This window comes from Tachypleus tridentatus, chromosome 13 (genome assembly GCF_004210375.1).
Source record: "Tachypleus tridentatus isolate NWPU-2018 chromosome 13, ASM421037v1, whole genome shotgun sequence".
NCBI classification, from domain to species: Eukaryota; Metazoa; Arthropoda; class Merostomata; order Xiphosura; family Limulidae; genus Tachypleus; species Tachypleus tridentatus.
Window position 1 is genome coordinate 209,490,837 of NC_134837.1, and position 19,718 is coordinate 209,510,554.

The following is a 19,718-nucleotide window of genomic DNA, read 5'->3' on the forward strand; positions in this document are numbered from 1 at the left end:
CTGAAGTTAGGTAACACCCTTTTAAGTCCACCAAATTCGGTGAACCAGAACCACAGAGAGGAAAATGGACAATCGATAACCCACTTATGACTCATAATTCTTCGTTATGATAATTCCCACCTTTAACTGTTGATAAAATAAAGTTTATCCATAAAACAAATGTCCTCTGTTTTAAATGTAATACAGTCCTCCTGATCACTTAATTTGTTTTAAAGCAATTTATATTGAAAATGAATTTATAATAAATTACCTTATAAATACGATGTTTATACAAAATAAAATAATAAAAAAGTAGTGTATTTTTTAAATATGAGTATTTAACCCCTATAGATACTGTTTATCAATAGTCAATAATACTGTTGATTAGTTTATTGTTTTTCTCTTTTCATGCGACTAGAACACTATTTTAATCTTGTATTTTCTAATGTATCAAATTATCGTTATTTTATCTTGTTTGCTGATGACTTATTAGAAGGTGGAAATGTTGTATGGCCATTTTTCTCTATCCGTAATAAACACCTCACAAGTTGGGACATTGATTTATTGGAAAGTGTTCAGAGTTGTACTATTATGACGAATATAGAGGCGAGAGGTTTATCTTATGGTTATGCATGAAGATAGTAATTTTATTTTTTATATAGATAAAAAACAGATGACCTAATTTAATCTTACAGTGTCAACAGATAGATTGATATGATAAATGTCTCTGGTTCTTTATTCTGTTTTCTAAAATCAATAGGACTAAAGAACATAAGTTTAAGATTTGGAAAAGATAGGCCACAGTTAAGATAGTTTGATTAGCACACGAAATGAACTGCCATTGGTAATAGCGGAGGCCAAGACCATTCAATAATTAAAAACAAAAATGAAAAGCGGCCATTTCCTGAAAAAATAAAGTTTTATTTTTATTTTATCTAGGGTGTTGAGAGATGTGAAGAATATCTTAAAGGGAATGAAAACCAGATGATCCTTTGTTAACTTTATGTTCTATGAAGTCGTATGGTGCAATTAACTACTAACTTGTAACCATAAGGTTCTTGTGCCTAATGTTTCCCCGCGTCGCGCCAAACATGCTCGCCCTCCCAGCCGTGGGGGTGTATAATGTGCGGTCAATCCCACTATTCGTTGGTAAAGAGTAGCCCAAGAGTTGGCGGTGGGTGGTGATGACTAGCTGCCTTCCCTCTAGTCTTACACTGCTAAATTAGGGACGGCTAGCACAGATAGCCCTCGAGTAGCTTTGTGCGAAATTTCCAAACAAACAAACAAACAAACAAAGCCTAATGTTTCAGTTTTTTATATAACAGGATTTCATATTTTGTTAATAATATTATTATTTTATGTAGAACAGGTGAACCACGACACTACTGAAATCTGTCTTTGTGAAGAATGTCACTAATTAAATAACTAGTTTCTGGAAAAAAAGAGACATAAAGATGATTAAAATTAACGAGTAAATACATGCGGATTTACGGTGTAATTATAACGCTTATTTATTTTTGAACAGGTCATTGTTTTTTGTTCAAAATTCTGAATATGTTTGCTTCAATTTCATTTCATAAACTTGCTTCCAACTTAATTTACGTGAAAGATAATACGCATGCGCTTACCGCTAATTTTCAAAATCTAGGAGTTTCATAAAGTTGAAATTTTGAACGTTACGAAGTGGTGTTGTGTTGCGAATTATTGTTTCTCTATTCGGAGTGTTTTTGTTTAATATTGTGATATTATGTTAAACTAAATAATTCATAGATAAGTAATAATTGTAAATTAGTTAAAAGAGAATAAAATATAAAAACTCAGTTAAACTATCAACGCAAGTGTACGTGAGTGATGGTCCACTACCCGAACTTTGAAGTCCGTTAATTAGTCATCTGAGTTTCTGGGACTTTCACTTGCCTCTGTATAAATTTGTGGTACTGAAAAGATAGAGTAGTAATATAACTAATATTAGTACTATATTAGCAGTGTTAAGCATCTTCTGAATAATAGAGTATTCGGGTTTCTCTGCTTCTGTACAGTCTAATGTAAATTTCTTATTTTATTGGTACTGAAAACATACTATATAGTCTACTATTACTCTTAGCCATTACTGGCATTAACAACACTACGAATAAGAAACAACAAACATGGAAAATGACATCGATCCTTTTACAAAGGTAAATAGTAAATATTCAATCTACATTAACAACTAAGTGTGAGTTCTAACTTTCTAAACCTAACATTAAGTTCAGTGACCCAGCTGAAATATGTTTCCTAAAAAGTTATTTTTCATGTGTTACATTGTAATACAATTTGTATTAACTGTCAAGTTAATGTGGTGCGCTATACCTGTGAACTTATTCATAACTATGTCTAAAAATAAAACGTAAGGTATTTCTATTATTTTCAGAATGATTTGAATGCATTGGTAAGTTGTATAAATATTTGGCAAGTGACCTGTGATTATATTTGGGTTAATATAACTTACCACAAGTTTAGTATAGAAATTAGATGGGAATACTACTAGTATTGAAACTAAAAAAAAAAATTTTTGTATAAGTCACTCAAGCTACTAATAATAAAGCTAATGGAATTATATAATGTATTTATAGACAATTTAAATGAAAAAGAGGTAATTATTTTTTATGTGAGTATTAGTTAGGCATCATTTGGGATATTGTGTTCAGTTTTTGCCTTTTTCAACGAAAGTATATTGACTTAATGGATAGGACTTGGAATAGGCCACTTTACTGATTCTGGAAAAGAAAGGTAATCTTATGGGGAAAGGCTGTTATTTTTTAAGCTTTTATAACTAGGAAAAACTAAGATTTTATTGTAGACCACAATCTACAATATTACCTGGTAGATAGGATATGGGTCTCCAATTTATTTTTGATATCTTCTCAAGATAATTGGAGAAGTGGATACATATTAGACTTTTTGAAAAGGTGGGTTAGCTGAGCCTGCAACCTGAGTGAAATACATCATTGTCAATGTGTCCATGATTGGCCAATATCATCATTGGATTTTGACAATTTGCATGTTCCATGTGTCTGGATGTTCCTAATGTATATATACTAGCAGACTGCATCAAACTTTAAAGCTATCTTGCAAATAAATCATACACTTGTTAGATTATAGAAAGTGGAATGTTTGTTTAAGGACTTTAAGGCAATTGCAGAATAATATAAATTATGTCTAATTAGTATTTCATAATCAATGTAAGCCTTATAACAAATCTCTTTGGAACAAAAACAGCAGGAGTATTTGAATCTAGTAATAGTCTGAAATACCAGGAATAAAAATACTTTGAGTGATACTAGAATATTTTGTGGCAAATAAAATTACATTGGAAATGCATTTCTTTATAACCAAAATTAGAAGCAGTTAATATATATCAGGACATGACCTAAACCAGTGGTTCCCAACAAGGGGTGCTAGATAACATTTGTTTTGGCCACCTTCACCTTTATTCTTAAATAAATAATTACTGTGAAGGGTGCAAGAACATATTAAAATTTTTTAGGGGTGGAGGGTATAAAAAAAGGTTGGGAACCACTGATCTAAACTGATGGTCTCTTTTTGCTTTTCCATGATTGACCTAATTTCAGGATTCTTTCCATCATGAAGGTGCCTGAATGTATTGCATATTTTTTAGGTAAACAAACTTACCAACCTAATCTTAAAAATTGGATTTGAGAAACATTGGTCAATTTTTCAGATTGGATCAGTGTTGGTAGCCAATAAAAAGATTGGTTGAAGGCCTAGAATAGGCACCACTAGATATTATTGTGATAGGGTTAATAGTGGAGGCTGATAAGTTGCAGGAATTTAAGAAAGGAATCAGGGATTGTCTGAAAAGGATATTTTTAATATTTCTAAAGGGGTGGGTGTCTAAGGACAGCTTTAAAATCACAAATGGTCTCATGTCATCTATGTATCATGTAATCAACATTTTAAAATTTTAGCATCAATCATTAAAGTTACTTACTTGATAATTTAGTTTTTTTAATTACTGTCTGTTAATAATTGATATTTTTCTCTCATTGTTTCAGTGACACATTGAGAAATAATTTTACAGTCAGAAAGCTTTTTTTTATTTCATTGTTTTTATGTGCATTTCTTACATCAGTAATTGTTATTACATTTCACAGAAGTTATTTGTTTACACTAAAACTGTTTATTTTATTGATAGAAACTTTTGGAAAGAACTCAAGCTCGTCGTGAGAACTTGAACAAAAAAATTGCCCAAATTTCAGAAGCAAGCTCAAGGAAACGACGTACACCATTAACAGAAGAAGTTCCCTCAAGCCAGTTTTTGAATAATAGTCAGTTTTCCTTGCACAGTAGTTGTTTTACAGGAGTTGAATTTAGAGTAATAGTAAAAGACAGCTATGGTAAACTAGTTTTTTTTTTTTTTAAAGGTAGCACTGACCCTGAGGAAACTGTTAAACGTTACTTGTGACCTTTAAGATGAACACAAAACAAACGTATGTTATTATAATCTCTGAAATAATACTTTCAGTTGCATATGTCATACATGATATAAACTGTTTTAACACCATAACTTTATTGAGGAATGATAAAAATGTGTGAAAATTGGTATAAATACTCTTTGTTAACATCTTCATAGCTTGAATTAAAGATTTTGCAAATTTAACAAGCTATGAGCAATTAATTTTAATGTCTTCATTTGTGACAATTAGACTCATAATAAGGCAATTACTAAGGATTCTTGAATTTTAAAAGCTTCAAGCTACAAAAGAATGTGATATCAACAAGTGTACTAATAAACTGACCACTTGATTTTCATAACTACATTAAATCCAATATCAGCATGATATTACTTCATCTATATTCTCATTTTTATACAAGTTTTACCCCTCCTGGGCTACTGCCTCAGTTTGTACTTCCAAAAGTGACCCAAGTCTACAGGACACCTAAAAGTACAAGTTGGACAACATATCAAATATCATTATTACACAAGTATAAAGAAGTTAACCATTATGTGTGTTTTTTCAGAAAAGTTTTCTAATATTTTGTTGACCTGGACAGTGAATGAAGTAAAACATTTGCACAAAGCTGATAAAATCAAGACTGTGCACAACATAAGAACCTTTGCTAGTAACAAAGTTTACTCTAACTTTATCTGTATTTTTTAATACCTTAGAATTCTTTTCATGCCATAGACCTTTCCCTGTAAAAGTTTCTTTAAAAACAAATGAAATTTTTTTTCTATAAAGATGTAAGAAAAATCATCTTTTGCTTGAAGAAATTGTTCATCGTAAGATTTTTTCCCTTTTGTCAGTCAAAACAAAACAAGTACCAATTCAATTATGAGCTTGGCAGTTTTAAAATGGAAAAGGAATATTGTTGTATGAAGAGTTAATCCCCTTGTTTTTTGGTAGACAAAGTTCTTAGATAATAATTTATTTTTTATATGTTAAACAATACCATTATTATTCAAACATTAACATATCCTTTGAACTTAGCAAATGTCTTTCTTATTTGTTGGAATATTGAGTAAAACTTACTTTTTTATTAATTTATTGAATATTTATGATTTTTTCTGGTCACTTAAAGATGGAGCTGTCCCTCAAGAGGAGTCACCAAAAAGACAATGTGTTGATTCACCAAAAGAGAAGCTTGAAGACTACAGCAAGGAAGTCCCTGCTATTCAAGTTGAAGGTGTTGAAAAAGAGAATGCACCACATGATGAAGGGACTGAAGTTTTGATTAGTGGCTCATCACAAGGAGTGCGGGGACTAGCAGCTTTGAAAAGAAAAAATTTAGACACTGAACGTAAGCATTTCTTTATATCTTGTTGTTTTTGTAACAGCAATAATTATTGTCTATAATCAGTACATCATTATAAGGTAAGTCTGGTTGTATTAAAATTTGTATTAAAATCGTTTTCTTGATGAAGTCAAAAATTACTGTTCAACAATGCTACTGGAAGAGTGACGACATTTTAAATTACTGTGTGTGTGTGTGTGATGTAGAGATAAATTTGTTGTTTTATCTCAAGTTATTAAACTGTTGTTTTTAATTGGAAGGAATTGAGTAATACTGTTTTTCCTTAACATGCAACTTGCCTGTTTTTTGTGATTGTTTTTTTCATGCTTATTGTGAATATAGTGTATTATGTATGAGCTAAATTTAGACCTTTACTTGCAGATTTTGAATTGCATTATGTTAATTATCCACTGCATGTCCAGAAAGATTTGGACATGAACTGAAGTTTTGTATAGAAGTTAGAAGTACATGATTTTGCAGTTAATTATCATTTCATTTAAATTGTTAGATGTACAAATCTCAAAGATAATGTTTGTATTTTTAACATTTGTCTTTTTCAAAGTCTAGTTGGTATTAACTTTTCTCATTACTATTTATCCACATGACCATAAATTTCATGGTCAAATTTTCATATAAACATCTCTAATAGTTCTAAAGTAAATACCAATTTATTCCCTAGTTTGTTTATGTTTATAATTTCTTTAGTAACCTATTTATGAGTTTATAATTTTAGAGGAAACAGTTGGTGTATTTAGTGGACTTTTTTTTTTATTATTAAATATTAGGTATGGAAGTGGATTCTGAACCTTTCTCCATTGTACCTGCACAATCTTTGGCTGAGCATGAGGTAGCTATTCCTTCTGTCAGTACTCAACCTTCTGCCAGTAGTCGTAGTGCTCGTTTAGCCGCTCTTGCTAACCAGATTAACAACTGGGAGGATGACGACTCCTACCATTTTCCTTCAAAACGGTTTGGTGACAACATCACAGCCTTTGTAAAACCTGTTGATGAAACTAGTGCTAGTAACACAACTAACTCTTTGTCTTCCAAAACTGTTACTAACAATACTTCTACTAATAACACTGACGTTGCAACTGCAAAATCCTGCATGGCTAAAAATGGGGCAACATTGACACATAGCATTAACACTACTAACCCTTCTCTTGATCAGAATAACAAGTTTGTAGTTGCTGCTGTTCCATTAAGTAAGACTTCACCCTCTAAAGCTGGTAAGGTGTCAGGTGGTGGAGATAAACCCAATACTCATTCTAGTGGGTTTGCCATCTTTAACAGCAGTGCAGGTGTCCAGGAGGTAGGGAAAAGGAAGATAGTCCAAAAGCATAAGCAGCAGGTGAGAAAAGTGGAAATTTGGGATCGTGCTGTTATTTCAGCACTGGTGAGTTTTATCCTTCATTGATTCACACATAGGATATCAGATATGGTACATAGTGCAGCAGTTTAACTTGCAGCTACTGATTCATCCTGAGAGCTATTAGTTATTAACCCTTTGTACTAACTTCTGTAATTATAAAGACATATGTAGACTACAACTGGAAAATGACTTTTCATGTACTAGTGTCTGCACTAAATAATTTGAGTCACATACTGAGTTTATGGAGATATTTGTATTTACATTTGTTTATGAGGAGTTGTGGTGTGTGGGTCTGATTTTTTTTAGTTTTATTACATTGTAAACAAAAAAGACTTAAAACTATAAATTATAGTTTACCTCAGTGATGTTTATATTATAATAATTAACCTGCATTAAATTCTACACTTGAGATTTATAGTAAATAAATTATAGAAGAGGGAATACCTAGAGAACACTTCACGATTCTTATACTAAGGGTGATTGGAAATTTTTAAAATTGTTCCTTTTAGAATTAAGAACTGGTATAATATTAAGATATTTATTTATCAACTGTTTTGATGCCAAGTTTGTTTATGTGAAGTAGCATAATTGAATATTGAATATAACTGTAAAAGGACATTACACGCATATTTTGACCTGCCTGTGAAGGGGATAAGTTAATAACTACCTTTCTTATTTAGTTTAGTACTGTTCTATTATTATGGTTAAAAGAAAGTTTGCATTTTTCTTCCCTCCCTCTCCACTGATTACTTGCCTAATTGCAGTCCATGATTATATCTTGTCTTGTAAGGACTTAACTAAATTCAGAATGGTGTGGCAGTTAGTATCAACCATGTTTGGACATTTAGTTACTCAGATAGATGTTAAGTTAACTGTTAGATCAGTTAGAGATACTTTAGACTTGCTCTTTTTTTACTTGCATAGTAATGTAAGCCTTGTAGTGCAAGGCAAATTTTTGGTTATATTGAAAGAATTATTCAAACCCTTTAAATATGAATTTTAAAAACCCAAATAATACATAATTAACTAAAGTATAAAACTGTTAAGATAAGCTAGTTTCAGTTCTCTGTAGTTTATGGTTACATTTATTTTTTAAATGCAGTTCATAAGTATAAACTCAATGTTCACAAAAAAAATATTAAAGAATTGTAAATTTAATTTTAAAAATTAATTTGTGAAATTCATCTGTTGTTTTCCATATTGTTTGTTATTAAATGTTTGTGGTAGAATTTAAGCATAAAAATTTGAATGCATGTGATAATGAATTAGCTTCTGCAGTGCAAAAACAAACATCATAACTATATGTAATAGGTATTCTGGGTACTTTTCTCTGTAAGGAGTAATCCCAAAATTCTTTCAGCAGCAATAATATTAATTTTTTTTACACAATGCAGCAGTAACATTTTGTGATGGAAATTAATTTAACCCAAGTATGAATTATTTTATTTCAAAAGGTAGAATATGGCAAAGGGTTAATTTATAAAATTATATCACCAGATTTAGTCATAATAAATGCCAATAATGAAGTTGGAACTTTTTGTTTATACACAAGTGCACCAATAGAAAGTTTTGGTGGTTAGAGGGTGCTTGATTTTGTACCTCTACTGTTTAAACCATGCAGGTCTTGTGCAGAACTACATAAAGCAACTACAATGCCCCTTGATGTGGACTCCTGTATGTTGTCAGGATACCTCTCCGAGAAGGTTCTGTACTTTCAGTTCCCTCCTCTGGGATCTAAACATCCATCCATGTGCTTGCCATGCATGGCAGTGTGTGAAGGGGAGGAGAGGATCCTGGTGGTTGAGGGATCCAGCTCTAACACACCAATTTATCCTGAATTCCTGTAAATAAGTGGCTTTGAGGTGACTTCCCCAGTGTCAATTGACTGGTTCACTTCACCTTGAATCAGCCAAATACCAGTCTTGGATGTTTTTAATTGGTATTGTGGGCATTGTGTCTGATGCTGGTGTTTGGGTATAGTGCTAATAAAACCCTGGGGTTGCTGCAGTGTCCTTGTTTGGCATTGCAGTGTGTTTCCTCGTAGGGGCTCATGATAGGTGAGGTCAGTAGGCACTGAAAGGTGTTGCCTTTGGTATGAATACTCCCATTAATGAAAAATTGAAAAACAAAAGTTTATTGGAAAACAATTGTGTATGGATTTCTGTTGTACAGTCACAATCACAGTAAGATTCTATACCTCAATTTCTAATTATGAAATTCTTTATCTGAGAAATCCTTGGGGCAGATGTCTCCTTTTTTTATTCAAAAGGGATTCATGGGGCTTGTTGGCTCTCCCAAGTCAGTAAAGAAGTTGTATTCTGGAGACATTTTGGCAGAAAAATCTTCACCACAGCATACCAGACTCCTCTTGAAATCAAAATCTATTGGGGATATACCCATTGAGGGTACTCCCCTATGCAACTTTGAATTATTTCAGAGGAGTTATAGTTGAAAGTGATTTAAAGAACATTTTGAAGTTGGAGATCCTTGCTGGTTTCTCCAGCGAAGGTGTTTTTGTAGTGTGCTGAATCTTCACTTGAAAAGACAACATTATGACGACTACTAGTGATCTCATATTGACGTTTGCATTACATATCTTCCTGCCACAGTCAATACAGGTTAGCTGAACTCTAAGGTACGGTTGTACGTTCTCAACTTTCTCAGATGTTTCCAGTGTCGGCGGTTCAGTCACTTGAAGACATTGTGTCGTGGTTTTTAACATGTGCTCATTGTGGTGGAAAAGACCATGACTCCTATGAGTGCAAACTAGAGCCCCCTCTTACTCTATTTCTTGCCCTAGGTTGATAAAGGAGGAAGAGGTGCAATGCTTGAAGACTTTTAACATTATTTCTTACCCAGAGGCTCAAAAGTTATTTTTCCTCACTCCATCTCAGACACATACTGCTGCACTCTGCTTCACTGCCACAGTGAGAGTGCAGACAGATCTCTCTGTGCCTCTAGTAGATTTGTTTACAAAATATCTGAAGAGTCTTTTGCCCTCCCTGGTTAAAAGAGTTGACGAGTCTACATTACTTTCATCTCTATCCCTGCCACTTCTGGTGGCTGCCTGGGTTCACTTCCTTTGGCTTTGGGCTCAGATGTTTCCTTGGGTCCATCCTCTTTTGCAGTCCCAAGATACAAAACAATTATTCGTTTATGCTCTCAGTCATTGGAATCTTCATCCACAGACAGACCTTGCCCACTTAACCCAGTGCAGGATCCATGGAGGTTAATAGACCTCCATTCAATTAAAAAAAAAAAAAAAGTGGTTGAAAACAGAAGGGCTTCCTACCCCCATTCTTCTCCACATAAATAAAAATTGTCATTTGGATGCAGTAGAACTGTCAGGGTTTTCATTCAGTTGTAGATGGCATTAAGTATATGATTGATTATTACCATCCTGTGTGTGTGTCTCCTTGCAGGAAACATTTCTGGAACGTGCCAAAGCAGTCACACTTTGGCTTCTTCTTCTTTCTTTCTCTTTTCTCTCTCTTTTTTTTTTTAATTACAGAAATAACAATTTATGTGATGGGCAAGTGCATGGAAGGGTGACACTGCTGGTCAATCAGCTTATACCCATGCTGTCTTTGGCATTTGATACACTCTTGGAGGCTGTAGCCATAGATAGATTATGGTAGTGAATGACTATATTGTCCAGGCAGCTGCTCAGCATATTCCTAAAACCTCAACACATTTTCCACAGTATCCTTATCCATGGTGGAACCCTGCCTGCCATATGGCACAAAAGGCTCAAAGACAGGCCTGAAATAACTTTTCTAAGTATCCCACGATTTTAAACTGCATTTACTTTAGTGGGCCCATGTACATGTTTGTTAGGTAAGATGTCATAGTCAGAAGGAATGTTGGATTAAATATTCATCTAGCTACTCTTCTTCCACAAGTTCCAAAGTCATATGTACAATATTCGAAAGGTCAGTAGACAGTATAATTCCACCCTTTTTCAGTCTTTTTGATGGCCAGGAAGTTGTTAATGCCCAAAGCATTGCTGCTTTTCTTACGCATCTAGTGTGTCTCCTTCATCCTGCACCTTTTTAGCCATCAAGATATGGGCAGAGAGATTGCTTTTTCCCTTTGGGCTGATTGTGTTTGTGACTGTAATTGCCCCTTTACACTGGTGGAACTGAAGTTTGCTCTTCATTGGTTTGGCAGTACATCAGTTGGACCTGATGACATTCACTAAGAGATGCTGTGCTATCTTTCTCCTGTCTCTCTTGCTATTCTTCTGGTTATTTTTAACTGGATCTGGTAGGATAAATTTTTTCCTGATAAAGTTGTTCTCCCTTTTCCTAAGCCTGGGAAGGATCCCAAGATTCCTTTTAACTACTGTCCAATTGATTTGACAAGCTCTCTTTGTAAGATCTTGGAGAGGATGGTTAATACTCATCTTGTTTGGTTCTTCAAACCAATCAACCTCCTCTCACCCACCCATTATGGGTTCTGACGACAGCTCTTCACCATGGACCACCTGATTCAACTTGAAACGTCAATCAGGGAAGCCTTTCTTAAGAGACAATATCTTGTTTCTGTCTATTTTTATCTTGAGAAAGTTTATGATACAACATGGAGGTATGGCATCCTGCAAGACCTTCATTCCTACAAATTGTGTGGCCATTTACTCTTTTTATTAAACACTTTTAATGGACCTATGTTTCTAAGTCCTTGTTAGTTTGACACTTTCCTATTCTTTCCCTCAGGTCTTTGTCTTGAAAGCCACACTTTTCAGTATAAAGATTAATGCCATCAGTGAACAACTCCCCCCTTCAATTGCAAATGGTCTCTCTGTAGATGACTTTCACATCTCATGTTAATTGTTGAGCATAAGGTTTATTGAATAACAGCTACATACTGCTCTCAATCATTTACTGAAGTGGATCATAGCAAATGGTTCTACTTTTTCTTACTCTAAAGCTGTTTGCATGCACTTCTGCTGTCAATGGGATATTTGCACTGATCCTGAGCTCTGTCTCTGAGAAGTTGTGCTTTTAGTGGTCATTGCCACAAAGTTTTTAGGGCTTATCTTTGATTATAAGTTGACTTTTATTCCACACATATCAAGTAGCTACACGTCAAATATACAAGGACGCTAATCATGTGTGTCCTCTCTTCCACTTTTTGGGGAGTGGATCGATGTTCTGTGTTAAAGATCTATTGTGCCCTCATTAGATTGAAACTGGGCTATGGGTCTCTGGTCTGTGTGTCTGCCAGGACCTCTGCATTGAAGATATTGGACCCTGTTCATCATCAGGGGCTTCGGCTCTGCACAGGGGCCTTCCACACTTCTCCCTTAGAGGGTTTGTTCACTGAGTCTCATGAACCTCCTCTACACCTCTGCTGTTTGCAACTGTTTTTACTGTATGCTTTATAACTCCAATCCTTACCACAACATTCCACCTAGGGTTGTGTTTTCTTTCCTTGGTGGGCCAGCTTTTTCAGAATAGATGGTCTGCTATTGTTCCTTTTGGCTTTCATATCCAGGTGCAGTTGTATGAAATGGGTCTGTTCTTGGATAACATTGCTGTATCCACTGGTCAGCCCATCCCACCCTAACTTATTACTATCCCCAAATATGACTTTTTTTTAAGTCATCTGAAAAAAGGCAGATACTCACAATTGGAAGTACTGCCTTCTATTTGCCGAACATTTTTCGAATCATCATTCATTCCCATTTAAACGGATGGTTCAAAATTAGGTGACTGTCGGCTCTGCCATAGTTAGTTGTGGTTTGGCAGTTGCACACAGAATCTTCTCTACAGTTTCTGTGTTTGCTGCTGAATTGTACACCATTTCTCTTGCCCTGGATCATATAGAAGCTATGCAGTACAAGAACTATACTATTTATACAGACTCGTTTGGCTCTTTACTGACCCTGGAATCACTTCATCTTAGTTCTCACCCTCTGTTCTAGTTGATATTCATAACTAGCTAGCCCATTTCTCTCTATCATCTACTTGTATCCAGTTTTTCTGGATACCAGACCATGTTGATATTTGCAGGAATGAGCTACCTGACATTACAGCTAAATCTGTCTTCTCTGGTGCTCTCATGGCTGTGCCTGTCCCATAACTGGACTGTGGCCCTGTATTGAAGGCTTGGCTCCATGCCAGCTGGCAGTTGACTTGGAGTGAGCAACATGATAAGCTTTTTCAGATCAAATCTACTGTTGCTCTTTGGCCATCTTGTTTCAGTCAGGATCAGAAGAAGGAAGTTGTCCAGGCTAGGCTATGCTTTGATCACAGTTTAACTCATCATTTTCTTTTATCTGAAACTGATGCACTAATGTGGGGTCTCTAGGACACTGAATTCACAACAGTTCACATTTTACTGTCATGCTGTTGTTACAACCATAAGCAACGACAACATTTTAGACATATTTTTACCATTTGTTCACCTTTGATGTTGGACAGTGTCGGTGTCGATGGTGACACCACCCACCTCAATTATTTTAAAAATTGTAAGGGCCATTGGCCTTTTTAACTCTGTTTAAATTTTTTACTGGTTGTTTGGTGCAGATAGCGGAGTTGCTTTCTGCCTATAAACACCAACCAACCAACTACTAGAATGCATTCATTAATGTACAACTGTTAAAGTGGCAGGAGGTATATTTGTTTTTACAGCTTCTCAGTTCTGATTTTTGGTCTTGAATTACACTGGTATGCTTCTCATCTGGAGCACTGGTTATTGTAACATGATTTTTAATTTCTTTGGAAGTTCTGCAAATATTTTATAAACATAAATTCAAGGTGAATTTTTTTCATTGGTAATCACAATGGGTTATCTGGTAAAAGACTGGTTTCAAAATGAAACTAAACTGTATCTAGGTAACATATGAGATTTTTACGAATCGGTAAAATTTTGAATAGGGAGATGGTTTAGAATTTGTTATTGTTTAATACTGGTTAAACAGTATTTTTACTGTGACACATTTTATGGATTCTCACAGATATTGTACAAACTAAAAAAAAACAAAATTTGGGAGAAATAATTTTCATGCATAGTGAAAAGGGAACTATATCCAAACACAAAATTACAGGTTCAAACATTCTATAAACTGTTCTTATTTCACTCATGATCACACTGAGAAATAGTTTTTCAATTATTGGACAGTTGATCTGATGTTAATCAATAGAAAACTAAATCATCATTCTTATGAATTGTATTGTGAAGCTATGAATATAGGTATAAACTGTTGTGTGTCCCTCAACAGGAAGCACAAGGATTTACAAAATCTCCGTCTGCATCCAAGATCAACTATAACTTCAGTAAAGAAAATAAAGTCATTATGAAGGAGCAGACTATTCCAGAAAACCCTTCCAAGGTTCCAAGTGGTGAGAAGACTATTAAAGACAAATTACCTGCTACTTCTGTTGCTCTTTCCAAAAGTAACGAAGTTCATCATAGCAGGGGTGAGAATGGTAAATTAAAGAGTAATCTTTGAGCTGTTGTTGTTTAATGTACTTTGAAAACTGTTATTCTTGACTGTTAATGTGCCACTCTGTGCTAAACAATGTGTTGCTTAAAATGCAGTCAGTCAAAACTATTGAGAAATAATCAAACAGGCTTAAACACCAAAGTTCTGGGAATTGTAGTTCATTCGAGTCATATTTACCATAAGCACATATTTTAAAAAACAAGCGAAAAACACTTGTGAATTAAACTAGTTCATCATTAATTTCCATGAGTAGTTAAATGAATTAAAGCCAGCAGTATGTATGATATTCTTTCTGTTGATATATTGGCAATTTGAAAAAAACATGAATATAGTTTACTGTGCAAAAGTAGCACTGTTCAGGTGATGCACTATTTGTGAGTATTCAGCTCTCCTAGTCTGATTTATTATACCTCAAGATGTTTGATTCACTCTTAGGCACTACATGATAGAAAATCCTACATTCTGATGCCTTATTATTCTTTCTCTCCTAATTCTTCTGGCATTTTTGACAGAGCCAGTAGTTGCACATGGTATATATGATACGGTTGTACAGTGTGTGAAACTCATTCACAAATGTTTGGTCTCTGCTACATTCTGTTAATCACTTTCTTTCACTATTCACAATGGCAGACAGAGCATTTTGCATTTGTCAAAAAGAAATAATAATCATCATGAATAGTCACAATTTAATGTAAATTGTAACTTTTAAATTTGCCAGGGTGTGAAATTATAGTCATACTTGTGTAGGAATTGTGATTATCAACTATGTAATTTTGCAGTTGTTTTGGTTTAGGCTTAACTTGGTGTGACTGTATTTTCCATAACATGTCTTTTTTTCCTTCAATTTATTGAGTTAAAAGAAAATGAAATGCCTTTTCATGTTATCAAAATAAACCATCTATTTATCTAATATTTTTGTTTTCATGAGTAATATGTTTAAAAATACATTGTTAAAGTGTGACTCTTAACTTTAGAATCTTGTCCTAGTTATTAAACATAATGTACAAAATGAACCAAAAGTTAGTTACCAATAAGTATAAATAAAAAGTCTCATTTCATGTTTGTATTAATTTATATGGCATAGATGTTCTTAACAATATTATTACAACCTGTTCAAAGTGTTCCTCATGATTGGGACAATATAGCAGTTGGGAGAAATAACTTTAGTCTCATTTTATGTGTCCATCTCTATTTGTGAATGTTGTGCATTTAAATTAATATAAGCTAATATGAATGCATGCTCAAATATTGACTGTTGCAATCAGAGGTTCTTCTCCATTGGTTAGGTCCACCTAAACCACTACCAGCTTGCTGTCAGCCATCACAGGAACCAAAGAAGAATGTCGATCCTTCAGATCTTCCCCTGTCAGCACGAAGAGCATTGTTTGAAAAGGCAATGCGAGATGGAAACAGCAAAGCTCAACAAGAGCTAAGCAATCCAGAGACCCTCTCTGTGGCTGCAAGAGCTGCCTTGTTTGATAAGAGTGTGTCAAAAGCTTCTCAGCCAGTCAAGAGCACTGGAACCAATTCCAGACCAGTAACTTCCATGACACAGAGTAAGCAAGTCAGTCAGCCAACAGTGCAGATGATGAAAACTGTGTCAACGTCTGAAACAACAGCTAAAGCTGGTTCTCCTGTGAAATTGACGTTGAGTACAAGTAGCGCTAGCAGTAGTGAGTAAAACCTTTTTTAAATTTAAGTTCAGACTTTCTTGGATCTATGTTATGTTGTTTCACTAGTCATGTAAATATCCTAGTTTAACAATAGGGTCATTCCATGCCAATTCACCTAGGGCTTCCTAGTTCATGTCAGATTTCCTTGAAAAAATTGAAGCAAAAACTTCATTTTGATTTATTAATGCTGTACAACTTTAGGATCTTGTATGGCTGAATAAATCAAAAAGAAGTTTTTGTTTGAATTTTTTCAAGAAAATCTATGACATGAACTGGAAAGTTATTTTTCCTGGGTGAATTGGCATGAAATGATCAAATATTGCTTGTTATATTATACTTGATGTTAAGAAGATCAAATTTTTAGTAAGTCAGTTGGTTTTCAGAGCTACTTGTGTGAGGAACAGGTATTAAAAAAAAAAATACTGTGCTTACCACTTCTGTTGCCATCATGATACAAATTTTAGAATATTTCTTAGTCAGTAATAGTGAAACTTGATACAACTGTATGTTTTAAACACCCTGAAGTGAATATTTTTGCACTTTTTTACCTTCTAATATTTTTCATAAGTTAGTCCTTCAGTCTTTATAAAGCATATTAAGCTATCAGGTAATTCATGCTGTTAAATACAGGATCCAGGGTTACTTCAAAGATTTATCATCAACTTCAACACCAGTGAAAAAGGGGCACAGCATGGCCAAGTGGTTAAAGCACTCAACTCATAATCTGAGGGTTGTGGGTTTGAATCCCCATTGCACCAAACATGCTCACTCTTTCAGCTGTGGGGAGCATTATAATGTGACAGTCAATCCCACTGTTCATTAGTAAAAGGGCAGCCCAAGAGTTAGCGGTGGGTGGTGATGACTAGCTGCCTTCCTTTAGTCTTACACTGTTAAATTACGGATGGCTAGTGCAGATAGTCCTTGAGTAGCTTTGAGAGAAATTCAAGACAAACTAAATCAATGAAAAATACCCTATAACAAGCCAGTTACCTTGGCTGTGGTTTTGTTAGGTATTATATGACATAAACACTTTAATTTCCCTGCAGTACAGGTAGAGTTAATACATAATGAGATGCAATAACACCTACAGAAGGTGTGTTATAATCTATTCTTTTATTGCTCATGGGCCTGGGATGGCCAGATGGTTGAAACACTCGATTCTCAATCTGAATGTCATGGGTTTGAATCCCTGTCACACCATATATGCTCACCCTTTCAGCTGTAGGGGCATTATAAAGTTTCAGTAAATCCCACTGTTGTTGGTAAAATCATGGCCCAAAACTTGGCAGTGGGTGGTGATGACTTTCTACCTTCACTCTAGTCTTGCACTGCTAAATTAGGGATGGCTAGTGCAGATTGGCCTTGTGAAGCTTTGCTTGAAATTTGAAAACAAACAAGCAAACGTTGCATGTGTTTAAAAACCAAATTTAAACAAAACTAAATGTTACATATGAAATAGAATTAAATCTTTTAGTATTTTCAGCTAGAGACCTTGTTGATTTGAACATGTAGATATTATAATGATGTACATTCTCCACTTCTAATAGACACATCCAGCCTAGTTGCATCTCCAACCTCAAGTACAAGTTCACTCGCTTCACCAGGTAAGAATATAGGATTGAACACCAGACAGGTGCAGGAACAACTCTTGCAGAAAGCTCAGAATGACTGGAGAGGAAATGAAATTTCTGAGAAAACCAGAGAAGAAAGAAGGCGAGAAATGACGGCTCTGATGAATCGTTGGGAAAGGGCTTCCTCTTCCTCAACTTGTTCGGAGACTACAAATGTTGATAATACTAATAAGGTAACGATTTATATATCGTGTATTACTTAATGCATATAACTTCAAGTGGTCTGAAAGTGAGTTGAACAATGATTAAAGCTTACAAGTCAAGTAACTGTTTATGTATCTAACTTTTCAATAAGTTTACACAATTTTTTTAATACAAATATATTTTAATATACAAACACTAACATGGTTTATGATTATGGTTATTACAAATAATGAGCTGTGTACAAAGGTTTTGTCAACTTAAATGCAAAATTGAATCTTCTGGAACTTTCTCGTTATGGTATTGAAGGCTCACACACACACATTGTTGATTCTTACACTTGAGAATCTTCTATAATTTTAGAGAATAGGTGGAAGTTTTGCAAAACAGATTTAACAGAGTAAGTTGTGTATAATTCTTAATATAAATTTAGCTTAAATGTTGATAGTAAATCAATCATACAAGTATATAAGTTTATTTTCTGAACTGAGTTTTCACTGTATCCAAATATAAGTGTTTATTTGATCTGTAAATTTACTATCTAGTCAGTTACAATAATTAATTCTTGGGTGATTTTATAAGCTAGTAAACATGATAGAAGCCTAGTTCAAGCTCTTTCTAGCATGCAAACCATGCTTTATAAACTAATTGTATTCTGACATTCTGAGTGAAATAAGTTATGTAACTAACACAAACTAGCAAAAGAAACTAATAATGTGAATTGAGCTGTTATGTTTAACAGTGTGGAAAAGTTAGTTCTTCAGGAATGTCTTGAAATTGGATTTAAAAACTTGTTTAATAATTACGTGCACAATGTGGAATGGTTGAAATAAAGTACAAAACCTTGTGGGTAATTATGTGATCTAGAAATAAGGGTAGTGAAAATGAGGTTTCTGATTACTTCATTCATAGAGCACAACCTAGATGTTCACATCATTAGAATTAATGTGCAATTCGTGGAGCACAACCTAGATGTTCACGTCATTAGAATTAATGTGCAATTCGTGGAGCACAACCTAGATGTTAATGTTAATGTGCAAATAGATGTTCACGATTAGAATTAATGTGCAAATCGTGGAGCAAAACCTAGATGTTAACATCATTAGGATTAATGATTAGCACAACCTAGATGTTAACATTTACTTTTAGATGTTCAGTTTATCTAGATGTTAATATCATTTAATGGATTTACAGTTTATCTACTTTATAAACAAGTATTAATATACCATTAGAAATAACTTTTCTTTGTCACAGTGAAGATGTATTTACCTTAACATATATTTTGAGAGTTTAAAAGTTTAGCATTTGGATGAAATAAATGAATATTTAAGTTAACCATTTGCACATGGTGCTAATCAACAGCACATCATCACATGTTAAAGTTAAAATCAAAATGTAATTAAATAACTGTTATCAATGTACATCAATTGACTACATCAGAACATAATTTACAATTGATGTTTTTATATCATCTAAGTTTAAGTGTTTTTGCAATAAAATAACTTAATTTTCATTATTGTGTCTTCTCTGTTCTGCATGTTTCAATTTGCATAACTTCAATTATGAAATTTCTGCAGTATCTTATTAACAAAAACAAGCTTTTGAAATTCGTTAGATAAAATTTACAATTTTACTCTTGATGTCTTCATTTGCTGTGGTATTAATATACATTTCCA

General features: G+C 34.0%; 1 protein-coding gene across 13 annotated transcripts in view; it reads left to right on the forward strand.

Annotated features, from left to right (window-relative positions):
* The first annotated feature begins 1,625 nt into the window (after window positions 1–1,625).
* LOC143240700 (uncharacterized) overlaps window positions 1,626–19,718 on the forward strand; it is a 41,038-nt gene continuing 22,945 nt past the window's right edge. For 2 of the 13 annotated variants that reach the window (XM_076483579.1, XM_076483580.1), the window contains exons 1-7: window positions 1,626–2,156; window positions 4,175–4,307; window positions 5,563–5,781; window positions 6,561–7,171; window positions 14,373–14,580; window positions 15,884–16,270; window positions 17,818–18,074. In XM_076483579.1, the coding sequence (XP_076339694.1) occupies window positions 2,127–2,156; window positions 4,175–4,307; window positions 5,563–5,781; window positions 6,561–7,171; window positions 14,373–14,580; window positions 15,884–16,270; window positions 17,818–18,074 (1,845 nt within the window). In that variant the 5' untranslated portion in view covers window positions 1,626–2,126. The remainder of the gene's footprint in view (window positions 2,157–4,174; window positions 4,308–5,562; window positions 5,782–6,560; window positions 7,172–14,372; window positions 14,581–15,883; window positions 16,271–17,817; window positions 18,075–19,718) is intronic. The other 11 variants (XM_076483575.1, XM_076483577.1, XM_076483578.1 and 8 more) reach the window with 7 other exon arrangements.